The sequence below is a fragment of the Typopeltis vanoorti genome, chromosome 16 (assembly GCF_054136105.1).
Source record: "Typopeltis vanoorti isolate ZY-2024b chromosome 16, IOZ_Tvanoo_1.0, whole genome shotgun sequence".
NCBI lineage: Eukaryota > Metazoa > Arthropoda > Arachnida > Uropygi > Thelyphonidae > Typopeltis > Typopeltis vanoorti.
Genome location: NC_143564.1, coordinates 87,416,848 through 87,431,358, shown reverse-complemented (window position 1 = coordinate 87,431,358; position 14,511 = coordinate 87,416,848). Strand labels below are relative to the sequence as shown.

Here is a 14,511-nt window from a genome sequence, read left to right as displayed (position 1 = left end):
AAAAGCTTCACATGTTTCTTTATATAGCTGTTCCATGAGAAACTGACTTTTGTAAAGGATTTGTGGAGCAATTAAAACTAGACATAGAATTCATTGGAACACAATAACAGTCCTTTACAAAAAGGACTGTTGTCATGGAACAGCTGTATAAAGAAACATGTGAAGCTTTTACTTCACTCTCCTAACTTAGACGTAGACCATTGGATCCGTTTATCTCCTTTGTGGGAGATAGTACTTTTTAAATCAGCTAATCTTTCCTAACTTCATTTTATTTAATCGTATATGTGTGTATTTTAATTAGTTAAGAAATTTAATGACCTTTTTTAGTTATCTTACATTAGCTACTTAGGTGGTGCCTTTTGGAATTGTCAGTTATTGTTCAATTACTTTTTACATGAACTGAAGATGTCTTTGATACTTAGGCGAAAATTATACTAATGAAATAATATTTTACTTGAGTTTATTCCAGGATTATAATTTATTTAAATATGCCTACTCATGGTATATCCTTATTGAAACAAACAATGGCATCCAAAATATCACAAGGAACTTCATGCAGTGCAGTGTCTGGAAAATATACTTCTCGCCTTTCCAAAGCAAAAGTGGTGAGAGAGTTCTGAAAATGTTATGAAAGTGAGTGTCAGAAGTTTGGATCAGGTTGTCAGGATTCAGAGAGAGAGTAAAAGTGACAATCAAAAGAATAGTAGTAGTATTAAGGATGTGAAGAATGAAGAATTGGCCTTAATGTGGAAGATAGTGAGCTTACATGGAGTACTACTCCATGTGAGCGTGAATGCAGAAATGTCTGGAGAGTGGTTTAGTTGAGAAACAGAAAGAAAGAAAAAGTGTGAGAAAAGATAAAGGAATGTTTGACTAAACAAGAAAGAAAAAGTAGGACAGTCTTATACAGTGATTCCATTATAAAAGGTGTGCTTGACGAGATAGTGATGAAATAGCTTCAGCTTCAAAGATTTCACAATGTTAGAGGCTATGAGAATGCACAGAGGTAAAGTGAAAGAGTTGAGAAGGTTGGAATGAATGATTGGAATGGAGACAAGTATTGTCTGAGGGAGAATATCAAAGAGTTACTGAAAGTAGCAAAAGAGAAGAGTGAGAGGTGGAGGATTAAGGTAATGAATCTGTTGCCGCAGTATGACAGAGTAGAGTTGAGAAGGAGAGCTACGTTAGTGGATGATTCAAAGTGTAGGTTATACTGACTTGAGAAACTACTGAAAGTTGTGGAAGAGAAATTGAGGATGAACAAGCTGCGTTCAGGTCAAATAAGGATTGTTTTTCAGATTTTATATATATATATATATATGTTAAGAATACCAAGCAATTTTTTAAACCTGGTTTTACTCCATTTTCCAAGTAAGCAAACAGACAAATAAGTCAAGTTTGCGCCTGCAAGTGATGCAAGTCTAGCTGATCCTACAGGTAGTGCAAGACCAAGGCAACTCGTGGTAAAGGTGGCATGAGCTCTGATCACTAATCTTTATATTTACCCTTAATGGCAAAACACATCTCCAAGAAGGAGATGCATGATGTTTTGTATTAAAGGCAAGAGGCCACTACCCAGCGCAAACTTGACTTATTTGTCTGTTTGCTTACTTGGGAAATGGAGAAAAACCAGGTTTAAAAATTTGCTTGGAATTCTTAACATTTATTATACCCAAGGTAAAAATACTTTCTCTCTCTCTCTCTCTCTATATATATATATATTAGGAGAATTCATTTTTACTCGGTTGGAATATTATAAAATAAGTTTAATGACTATTACCGAGAGAAAAAAGATGGCAAGATATATTTAAAAAGATACTACTAGTTTCGTTACAAGAACATCGTCAGGTATCATACTCAAAGAAGTATATAAAAAATTACAGAGACTTAAAATTGTACTAACAGAACAAGTGAAAAACAGTAGCATGTTTGAAAAAATGCAAGTATGAGTTCCATACAAACGAATACTACGCACTGTCGCGAGTGCGCCAGTACTGGCGCACTTGCGACAGTGCGTAGTATTCGTTTGTATGGAACTCATACTTGCATTTTTTCAAACATGCTACTGTTTTTCACTTGTTCTGTTAGTACAATTTTAAGTCTCTGTAATTTTTTATATACTTCTTTGAGTATGATACCTGACGATGTTCTTGTAACGAAACTAGCAAACTAGTAGTATCTTGTTAAATATATCTTGCCATCTTTTTTCTCTCGGTAATAGTCATTAAACTTATTTTATATATATATATATATATATATATATATATATATATGTGTATGTTAAAGATACCAAGCTATTTTAAACCTGGTTTTACTCCGTTTCCCAAGTAAGCTAACAGACAATTAAGTCTAGTTTGCGCCTGCACATAATGCAAGTCTAGCTGACCCGGCAGGGTGCAAGACCAAGGTAACTCACGGTAAAAGTAGAATAAGCTCTGATCACTAATCTTAATATTTACCCATAATGCAAAGCACATCTCCTGGAGGAGATGTATGATACTTTGTATTAAAGGCAAGGGGCCACTGCCCAGACCAGTTTCGACCTTTATTGAGGTCTCATCAGTGGGAGCCAGGCTAGAAATACCAAGATTTTAGTAATACAGAGCTTAATAAGTATTTTACCAGAACGAGTTACCATAAGGTGTTTTAACCTTATTCATTCGGGTATGAATGAATTGAAAGGTGATAAATTTTTTATGAGAGAGGACTTGAAAGTATTGTTAAAGGTAGCGAAAGAAAAGAGTGACAGAGTTAGAATGGTTAGTCTGTTGCCACGGTATGACAGAGAGGAGTTTAGAAGGAGGGCCATAATCGCAAATGACATTATGTGCAGGTTATGCAGACGGTGTGGTGTGGAATTCGTGGACGTATGGAATGAGTTTGAAGGGCGAAAGGACTTATACAAGATGGATGGCCTGCATTTGAATGGACTTGGTGTGCGGAGACTGGAAAGAGTGTTGCTGAATGAAGTGAAAATGGATGTGCAAAACCAGGGAAACTAGAACTACCAAGGAGGGGGGGGGGAAATGGATATGCAGACATCAGTGAGACAGATCAGTGTAAGAATGTATATAATGTACCCGAGCCAGCACTAAGGATAATAAAATGGGAATGGGTCATTTAGAATAACGCATCAACATAGGGGTGGGACTAAGGGATAACTGCATTTCATGTATACTAATGCCAGGAGTATTAGGAACAAGAAGGAAGAATTTTTGGCCTTGATTGGCTCTTCCTGGCCACAGGTTATTGGCATTAGTGAAACATGGCTGACGGAAGATGATATAGTTAGTGGGATAGAATGTGTAGGTTATAGTATGTTTAGGAGGGACAGAGAGAATAAAATGGGGGAAGAGGGGTGTTATTGATGATAGCTGATGAACTGCAGCCAAGGAGAATTGAAGTTGTATCGCAGGATAGTGAAAGGAGCTCATTTGAGGCTATTTGGTGTGAGATTGAGACTGGCAGAATAAAATATACAGTTGGGTGCTGCTATAGACCAGGTGATGGAATAGATGGTGGAGATAGTATGCATAGAGAAATTGATGAAATGAGTGGAAGGAGGGTAATTATTATGGGGGATTTCAACTATGATAACATTGATTGGAAGGAGGAGAGGACACATGTGAGGAAGGAAAAGGATTTTATTCAATTATTAAGGGATAACTATCTGAGACAGCATGTAATTGAAAATACTAGGGGTGTGAGAGTGCTTGACCTGGTAATAGCATCTGAGAATTTGACTGTAATGAATATGACCATGTTGCCACCTATTGGTGAGAGTGATCATAAGGTCTTGACCTGGGAGGTGACTAAAGGTGTGGAATTTTCGATTAAGACAGGGTATATGTGGAATTACCGTGCTGGCAAGTATGACAAGCTTAGGAGATTGCTTGGATCAGTGCCATGGCATGTACAACTGCAAGGGCTGGATGTCGATAGAGCATGGGAAGTGGTCAAAGAGCATTTACAGGATGTTATGGCTGATTGTATAGCTAAGGTCTGAATAGTAAAACAAGTAGGGGTTAAATGGATGAATAACGCCATTAAGCTTGAGCTGCAAAAAAAGAAACAACTGTGGAGGGAATTTAAAGAAAGGGGTGACCTGCAGGTACACGAACGGTATAAAGTGCAGGCCAGAAAGGTAACGAGTGTGGTAAAAAAAGCAAAAGCGGATTATGAAAGGAAACTAGCTATGCAAGCAAAAGAGAATTCCAAACAGTTCTTTCAATATGCTGCAAGTAAGAAAAAAAACTGTACACGGCAATGATTTTTAGGAATGACGATGGTAAGGAGGTCACTGAATCAGTCGATATAGTGGAGTTACTGAGCACGTACTTTGCAAAAGTATATCATCCAGGTGGTGACATTGAAAAAATGAAGGAACCATTAGTTTATACGGGAATAGTGATGAATGAAGTGGAGGTGACTAGTCTATTACAGAACCTTAAGGTGAACACATCTGTGGGATTGGATGATATACTGGCATGGGTCTTGCGTGAAGCAGCTAAGGAATTATCAGTGCCCTTGACCATGTTGTTTAATCTGAGTCTCAGGTCTGGTTTAGTCCCGAAGGTGTGGAAAGAAGGGAAAATAGTTTCACTGCATAAAGGAGGATCCAAGACTACGGTTGCAAATTACCGACCGATCAGCATATCAGGAGTCGTTGTCAAGGTCTTGGAGAAAGCAGTCAAGGGAAAAATACAAGAATGGATTGATGAAAATGAGATACTGTTCAGGGGACAGCATGGCTTTGTGAAGGGTAGATCATGCTTCAGTAACTTGCTCAAGTTTTATAACAAGGTGACGGCTGAACTGGATAAGGGCAATGGGTTTACAGTGATACTGCTGGACCTGGCAAAGGCGTTTGACAGGATACCACATGGAATACTAATCCGTAAACTAAAACATATGGGAATGGATATAGGGTTGGGCAGATGGATAGGTGATTGGTTGATGGAGAGATATCAAAGAGTAGTTTATTCAGGAGTAGAGTCCAAAAGACGGCCTGTGACTAGTGGTGTGCCGCAGGGTTCTGTTCTTGGACCACTGCTGTTTAATTTGTTCATTAACGATATAGGGAAGGATCTAAGAGGAACAGTTCATTTGTTTGCTGATAATGCAAAGTTGGGTAGGGCGATAGTGAATGCAGAAGATGTCAAAGTCTTGCAGGACAACTTAGATAGATTGGAGTTCTGGGCTAAGGAGAATGGATGTCAATTTAATGTGACAAAATGTAAGGTTATGCATTTTGGGGTGAAAAGATTAGCAGCGGTATACCACATTGGTGGAACTGTACTCCAAGAGATTGATGAGGCCAGGGACTTGGGAGTGTTGGTGGATAGGGAGATGAAGTTTAGGGGGCACATTGCAAAAGTAGCTAAATCAGCTCATCAACTCACTTGGTTGTTGAAAAATACCTTGACGAGCAGAGACATGCAATTTATTGTACCTCTGTACCGAGCCCTGATGAGACCTCATCTCGACTACTGTGCCCAGATTTGGTCACCTCGGTTCCTTCTTAATGGGGAGGAGGTGGAGAGGATCCAGAGGCGAGTGACTAAGATGATAGCAGGTCTATGGAATGGACCATATGAGAACAGGTTGAAGATTTGTGGGTTGCAGAAACTAGTTGATAGGCGGAAAAGGGGAGATATGATTGACACATTCAAATTGCTAAAGGGATTCTATAGGATTAATTCAGAGGATATTTTTGAGATCAGGACTGGTGGTGGGAGAACTAGGGGACACCTATGGAAGCTGGGCAAGAGTGTGGTTAGCAGGGGTGTTAGAGCTGGGTTCTTTACTTTTAGAGTGGTAAATGAGTGGAATAAGCTGCCAGAGTCTGTTGTGGGTGCTATGACTGTGAACGAGTTCAAGGCAAGGTATGATAGATACTGTGAGAATGTAATCACATAGTTGTGTGGACATGATGTTTAGGGCCTCCCTTGATGAGTCTAAGGACTCCTGGAGTCGCCCGAAATAATAATAAATAAAAATCTCAGGAGGAGATATAAATGTAGAAAGTATTTTACCTTGGGTATAATAAATGTTAAAAGATACCAAGCTATTTTAAACCTGGTTTTACTCCATTTCCCAAGTAAGCAAACAGACAATTAAGTCTAGTTTGCACCTGCACATAATGCAAGTCTAGCTGACCCTGCAGGTAGTGCAAGATCAAGGTAACTCATGGTAAAAGTAGAATAAGCTCTGATTGCTAATCTTTATATTTACCCATAATGCAAAGCACATCTCCTGGAGGAGATGTATGATGCTTTGTATTAAAGGTAAGGGGCCACTACCCAGACCGGTTTCAACCTTTATTGAGGTTTCATCAAAATTCTTATTAAGCTCTGTATTACTAAAATCTTGGTATTTCTAGCCTGGCTCCCACTGATGAGACCTCAATAAAGGTTCGAAACCAGTCTGGGTAGTGGCCCCTTGCCTTTAATACAAAGCATCATACATCCCCTCCAGGAGATGTGCTTTGCATTATGGGTAAATATTAAGATTAGTGATTAGAGCTTATTCTACTTTTACCATGAGTTACTTGGTCTTGCACTACCTGCAGGGTCAGCTAGACTTGCATTATGTGCAGGCGCAAACTAGACTTAATTGTCTGTTTGCTTACTTGGGAAATGGAGTAAAACCAGGTTTAAAATAGCTTGGTATCTTTAACATTTATTATACCCAAGGTAAAATACTTTCTATATATATATATATATATATATATATAGCTTATGTCAGCTGTTGGAATTTGAAGATGGTTTAATACAAAATCATGTGTAAGAGGTGAACATTATCATCTCAATTATTCATCTATTAATAAATCATCATAAAATAAATCTACTATGAGTTTTGGGATTCTTTAACTAAATTGAATAATTGTTATGAAAATTAGCAACAAAAAAGATAAACTATGAAAATAGGTAAAAACTTGGAAAACAACTGCATTTTTCAGCTATTGTAAAGATGACCAATTAAAAGCCAGAGGTGGTTGTGAGTGTTTTGTCAATGAATGAGTTTGATAGGTACTGCGTGAATAATAGGTCTCCTGCAACGAATCTTCTGACTCTAGGGAAAGATACCCATATGATAATAAATATAGAAATAGATAATAGAGTAAGCAAAACTGGTATGATGATAAGCCAGTTGAATAAATTTATTTGAAATAACAGAGAAATTATTCAACACACCGAACTAGCTGTATACAAGACGGTATTCAAACCAATTTTAACTTAGCAATGAGACAACTCGGGGAAATGAACAGATGGCATCAATGGCAGGATCATATTAAAAATGAAGATGTTAAAAAATTTGATAGTTAGCATGTCACTAGAATGTGTGAGTAGAGCTAATCAAAGGAGTGATAAGGTCACCTAAATAGGATGGAGAGGGAGAGAAGAGTGGAAATATAGAGAAAAAAGCTTTCCAAAAGATGTCAAGACTGAAAAGTTCATTTAAAAAGACTAAGATATAAGTCAATTGATGCAGTCAGTAATGTCTTGTTAGATGATATGAGACACCTGACAAATAAGATTAATTTGAAGAAAATCGTTGATAGGAAGATAGTAATAAAATAAACTTAATGGTGTAGTATGGGCCTATGGCCTACAGAAGATTCTCCTAAGGAAGAAGTGATTGAAATTTTAGAGTTATTAGACCAGGCAGCTGACATAAAGAAAATGGAAAAGGTAATCCTTGTTGGAAATCTAAATATCAGAGTAGGAAATGAATGCTACCAGGCATATAGAAAAATTTTGGCAAGACTAATAGTGATGGTAAGTACCAGCTAAATTTCTGCTCAGATACAGGCTAGTCATTACTAACATGGTGTTAGTAATGACTAGTGCATAAGTTCATTTGGAGAGAAGACACAAAAAAAAGAAAAGCCTCTTGGACTATGATATTGTTGATAGTGATATCTTCCTGTTGGTTCAGGATATAATAGTATGCAGAGGGTTTGAAATTAGTCATCACTTAGTTTTAAGGAGGATGAAAATGAATATCACATTGAAAATAACAATATGTAAGAAAGTTTTAAAAGAACTTAAAGTTGAGCAAAATGGTGAAAGTGATCATGTGTTTTTGACATGGGGAGTGCTTGTTGATAATGCTAAATTAGGAAGAGCAATGTCAGGAAGTTCTGATGTGTTGTTGTTACAAGAGCATTTGAATAGGTAGGTGCTTTGGGCTGAAGAATGGGGGATGTCATTACTAAGTGTAAAGTTATGCAGTTTGGCCAGGGAAGACAGAATGAAGTTTACCACATTGGAGGAACTTTGCTTCAGAAGGTGGCATAAGTAAGGGATCTTGGTAGATAGGGAACTGCAGTTAAGGGGACACATTGTGAAAGCTGTAAGGTTTACCCAAAATATTGCTGCTATAATGCAGAGAATGCTGACACATATGGATAAGGAGGTAATAGTTCCACTCTATAAGGTGTAATTAGGCCTCATTTGAACTTCTGTGTACAGATCTCTCACTTGGCTGTACTGGTAATAAGGAAACATACGGAGAGAGCGTGCAGAGGCAAATAACTGTCTCAGGACTTTGGAATATTGAGTATGAGGTCAAATTGAGAGAATCTGGTCTTCAGAGCTTGACAGATAGGTAAAGGAGGGGTAATATGATAAAGACTTATAAGCTGGTAAAAGGAGCCTACCAAATAGTACAGGGGAATTGTTGCATAGGATAATGGGTAATGCAAGAACAAACTCATCCCTGCAAACTGTACAAAGATCATGTGAGTAAAGAGGTAAAAAATATAATTTTTGCTTGGTAGGTAGTGAACAAGTGGAATGCATTGTCAGAGTGGGTAGTGAGTGCTCCAACATTAAATACATGCAAGGCAAGGTATACTAGTTATTGTGATCTGTGAATATTCTATGTATCTCCCTCCTTCAGACTTAATGCAGGCTTCTAAGTTTGGACATTATATGAGCGGTATAGCATTGGGCACTTCCAAAAGGAAGTGTGCTTTGCATTATGGAATACTAAAGCAACTAATGTGAAGTTATCAGTCTCTCCATACAAGTAGCCCAGTCATGAAGATATGTCACATGCAAACTTTGTTTGCTGACACTTGCATAAAGGATTAAACATGTTTTTTTGGCATATGTATTTATTATGTAATACATGATCTCTATTTGAGTTGTAAGTCAGTGAATTGAAGGAGGTGCAGGAAGATGGTTTAATATTAAATCAGTTGTGAGATAAAAGTGTATATTATCTCCACTGTTATTCATCATCTACATTGTTCACTTTATGAAGGAAAGTGGCATTAAATCTGGTATCAAAATAGATGCTAATCTCAGCTCTTTATGCAGATGTCATACTTCTAAAAAATACAGTACAAGTCTACAGGATTCCCTAACTAAATTGAATAATTGCTGTAATAAACTTGGTATGAAAATCAGCAATAAATAGACAGACTATGAAAATAGGCAGGAACATTGTAAACACTAACTACAATTGAGAACTTATAGAACAAGTAAAATATTTCTTCATCTATTTAAGCACATATATACGAGTAAATATAAATATCAACAAGATGAAATACATGGTCATCAGCAAACATCCAACCTCATCAATGAAACTGAAACTCAATGGGAAAACTATCAATCAAGTATCACGGTATAAATATCTTGGTTGCTCGCTTAATGAAAGGTGTAATCCTGAAATAGATATAAAGACAAGGATTGAAGTTGAGTGGCAGTCTTTCATGAAAACGAGAACATTATTCTGCAATAAATATCTAAACATAGAAGTCAGATGCAGAATGCTGAAATGTTACATCTGGTCCATTTTGCTCTATGGAGTTGACACATGGACATTGAAGGCAGCAATCATGAAGAAAATTGAAGCCTTTGAGATGTGGCTGTATAGACAAATGCTAAAGATATCATGGGCAGAAAAAATAACCAATGAGTCTTAAAATCCATTGGCAAAGCCAGAGATCTCATACAAACAATCAAGAAATGGAATCAGCTTCTACAAATCATTTTGGCAGGAAGAATCGATGGCAAAGGAGCCAGAGGAAGAAAAAGAATATCTCGGTTTGACAGAAAAGAGCAGCATACAACTGCTTAGATCAATGCAAGAATGTAGTTTGTTCACCAAGATGGTCACTGACCTTCGATAGAAAATTCACCATAAGAAGAAGATTTAACCACAATTCAATTTTTAGTGAAGATGGCATAGATGTGGAAATAGATGACAGAATTAGCAAAGCTAGTATGTTAGGAAGGCAACTGAATAAATGTATATGGGTAAAAACACTAAACTGTTTCAACACTATATACAGGACAGTGTTGAAACAGTTGACTTATGGATCTGAGAGTTTGGTTAGAATTAAAACACTTGATCACAGATTAGAAACCATAGATAAGAGTTTTAAGAAAAATATTTAAGGAGTGATCCTGTCCTGTCAGGTGTCTTCTCCCTCCAGGAGATTGACTACTATGTGTCTCCACCATGTCCTATTCTGCACCTCTCTGCTGCATTCCTCATATGAGAGATAGGTCCAGTCTTCTATATTTTTCATCCACCCCAGTCTTTGTCTTCCTCTTTCCCTCAACAGTTCCTTCAAGAAGTGTCCTTTGTAGGCAGTTATGTCTCAGAATATGTCCAAAATATCTGACTTTTCTCTTTTTAATTTCTTTCATCAGGCTCCTATTGACACCTTCCATCTCTAGTACCTCTTCATTTGTCTTTTTTTCTTTCCATGATATTCTCATAATTCTTCGTAGCATCCACATTTCAAAGGCTTCCAGTTTTTTCACACTCAGATTGGAGAGTGTCCATGTCTCTACTCCATATAATAATGTAGACCATATGTAGCATTTGGAGATTCTTAGTCTTGTTTTCAGATTTAATTCTCTAGGTGTTAGTAGATTTTTCATACTGTTGAAAGTTGACCTTGCGATTTCAATCCTTTTTCTAATTTCATTTTCTGTCCTGCCATTCTCTGTGATCAAGTGTCTGAGGCATATGTATTTTTGCACCTGTTCTAATTTATTTCATTTTATATCGATGCATATTTTTGGTATTTTCTTTTCTCTTGAAATTATCATGATTTTTGTCTTTTTAAAGTTGAAACTGAGACCATACTGTTCGCTATACTTGAGGGTTTCATCTATAAGAGTTTTGAGGTCACATTTGTTTTCAGCTAGAAGAACCATGTCATCTGCATATCTTAGGTTATTAATATTTCTTCCCCCTACAGTGATTCCTTTGAGGTTACTAATTTTATTAAATATTTCTTCTGTGTATAGGTTAAAGAGAATCGGAGAAAAGACACAGCCTTGTCTCACACCTTTCTGAACTGGGAATTCTTCTGAGGTCTATTTATTCTCAAAGATGCAGTCTGTTCCCAGTAAAGATTAGTTAATAGCCTAATGTCTTTTCCATCCATGCCTATTTTTGGAAGGATTTCAATTAATTGTTCTTGTTGGACATTGAATGCCTTTTTGTACTCTAGGAAGCAGAGGTACACATCTTTTTGTTTTTCTAGATATCCTTTCTTTGATGGTTTTGACGTTGAAACTACCTTCTCTTGTATCTACATTTTCCTTGAAGCCGCTTTGTGTATCATTTATTTCTATGTTTATTTTTCTTTTATTTCTTTCAAGAATAATATATAGGAGGACTTTTGATACTTGACTGATGCGACTGATTGTCCTAAACTCTTCACATCTTGTAGCTTTTGTTTTTTTGGGAATTGGAACGAAAATTGAGTGATTAATATCTTTGGGTAGAAATTCAGTCTCGTATATTTTATTGCATAATTTTGTTAGAAATTTCAGTCCTCCTTCATCGAGAGCCCTCAACCATTCTGCCAAGATGTTATCTATTCCTGTAGCTTTGTGGTTTTAGTTTACTGACGGCATTTTCAACTTCACAGAGTAAAATGGATGGTCCTTCTAAATCAGTCTGTTCAGGAATATAATTTCTTTGTTGTTCATATAATTTCCTTGTGTATTCAATCCATCTTTCCATGATTTCTTTTTTATCCATTAGAATATGTCTCTTGAGTCTCTAATGACACTTGCATGGTTTGCTGTATTTGTCCTGCTTGTCATTTCTCTGATCTTTTCATGCATTTCTCTGCTTCTGTGTTTTCTATCAAGGTTTTCTATATCTATACATTTATATTTAATCCATTCCTCTTTGGCTTTCCTGCATTCTTTTTTTATTTCTTTATTCATGCTTTTATATTCAGGTTTGTTCTTTAACTTTTTTCTTTGTTCCATCAACATCAGTATTTTTTCATTCATCCAAGGTTTATTCCTTTTCTTTTTTAATTGTGGGAGTGTATTTTTGGCTGCTTCATTGATGCTATTCTTGAATGTTTGCCAGTTCATGTTAATTTCATCAATTGCCATTCTATTTTCTGTGCGAGTTGTGGTGTCAGACTTGTTAAGGGATTTTGTGAATTCTTTTATAAAGCAGTCTTTAACTTCTTGGTTGTTAAGTGAGTCAGAATTATAAGTTTCTCTTATGAATGGTTGGCTTGGTATCTTAAGTTTTATTTTGATTTTTGCAATCACTGGGTTGTGGTCCAATACTATGTCTGTTCCAGGATATGTTTTTGTTTGTGTTATTGCATTTTGTTTATTATTATTATTATTATTATTATTATATAATAATAATAATTATTATTATTATATAGTCAATTTGGTTTCTATAGATGTCCCCAGGGCTTGTCCAGGTATATAGTCTTCTGGGAGGATGTTTAAACAGTGTGTTGGCAATTATTAGGTCATTGGTTTCACAGAATTGAATTAATCTTTCACCTCTTTCATTTCTGATTCCAAGCCCTTGGTTTCCCATGCAAAATGAGAATTTTTCTGAGCCCACTTTTGCATTTAGGTCGCATAAGGAATGATCAGATGGTATCAATGACAGCAGTGACAGAATCATTTAAAAAATTATGTTAGAAAATAACTTGTCATTACTAGCATTCAGGAATGTGCGATACAGCTATTCTCGGGGTATGGTTACTTAAATAGAATGGAAAGATGAGCAAAACAAGGTATTTTCTTTCCTTTTTTTTTTCTTTTTTGTCAGGATGGCTGGAAAAAAGTGGTTTAAAAGGAAGACCAAGATCCAGATGGATATTGATGCAGTAAGAAGTGCCTTAGAAGTCAAAATATAAGATTTCTACAACATTGGAGTCATGACAGATAACTGATTAATTTGGTGGAAAATTGTAGTGGATGTGAGTGTGATGCGACTTCAAGATGCACAATTTGTTGGGAATGTGTTAAAAGTAATTTAAGTAATGTTGAGGTACTCTGATCATTGGAAACTTTATGCAAGTTATCAGATAAATTTTATTAGCATGACATTACTTAAGTATTATTTTTCCTATTTTATGTCACAAGTAACATCTTATCTATTTCTAGGCTGCTCGTTGCACAATGTATAACTTCAGAAATCAGGCAACTATTGTTGGGTATGTAAATCTTTTAATGTGTTTCATATCATAGAAGGTAAACAATGTTCAAGCTATAAATACAGAAGGGCAAAAGACACAATGGATAGATATAATTAGGAAATGTTAATATTTTTCCAGAGATTATTTTATTTCTTTTAACTTTGTACTACATTAAGAATTAGTGGGGGAGTAAAAATAAAAATGTGGAATCCTCAGTCCACCCATAGTACTACAGTGCAACTGGCTTACAATATTTCATAATTTTTTTTTTCCCACTAATTCTTAAAGAAGATATTCTTCAAATTATTAACAAAAATACACTTACAACTGATCCTGCCAACTCCTTCTCCAAACAAAGAATTCAGTCCTTGTGTCCCCCCCCTTCCTGTCATGCATGAAAAATTTATTCTGCATCAATCCTGTAAAATACCTTTAAAAACTTAAATGTTCATTACATTCCAAATCTGTCAGTACAGTATCCCGCAAACATTTAATCTTTCCTCACGAGGACCATTCCATTCTGCCTTGGTGCCTCTGGATTCTCTTCACTGTTTACACATCCCCCAAGGGACAGGCAATCAGCTCTGTACTCTTTCCTCTGATTGTTAGTATGTTCTTTAATATCCAGGTAACCTAATGAACTATTTTGACTGCAGAATTCTTAAGAAATACAATTTAATGGCTACATTTATTCCTTTCAACAAATTATCATGATTTCTATCTTCTAACCATTCCCTCTGGCTCTTCCTAGCATCTACCAAAGTTCTTTGTTACTGTCACTGTTCTTACTCCAGACAAACTGGATGGTCAGTGGAAAAGAGAATACAAGAACACCAGTCTTACATCAGCAACAGGAAATTATTATCATCAGACTTACATGGAATTAAGACTTATCGCATCACATGTACAACTCATCATACCTTGACTTAAATGCATTCACTGTCTCTGCATCCACTCTACTCTCCATGCAAAAAATCTATTCCTCATTCCCTTGTTCAACCCTTCTTATACAGTTCCAAGGATGGCCTCTTGTTTTCCCACTGTTTCCAGACATTCTATGAAAAATCTCA

General features: G+C 36.3%; 1 protein-coding gene across 1 annotated transcript in view; it reads left to right on the top strand.

Annotated features, from left to right (window-relative positions):
* The window catches only part of Phm (Peptidylglycine-alpha-hydroxylating monooxygenase), a 285,691-nt gene that overhangs the window by 253,105 nt on the left and 18,075 nt on the right, over positions 1 to 14,511 (top strand). The window contains exon 10 of the mRNA XM_090406196.1: positions 13,410 to 13,459. Within this exon, the coding sequence (XP_090262322.1) occupies positions 13,410 to 13,459 (50 nt within the window). The remainder of the gene's footprint in view (positions 1 to 13,409; positions 13,460 to 14,511) is intronic.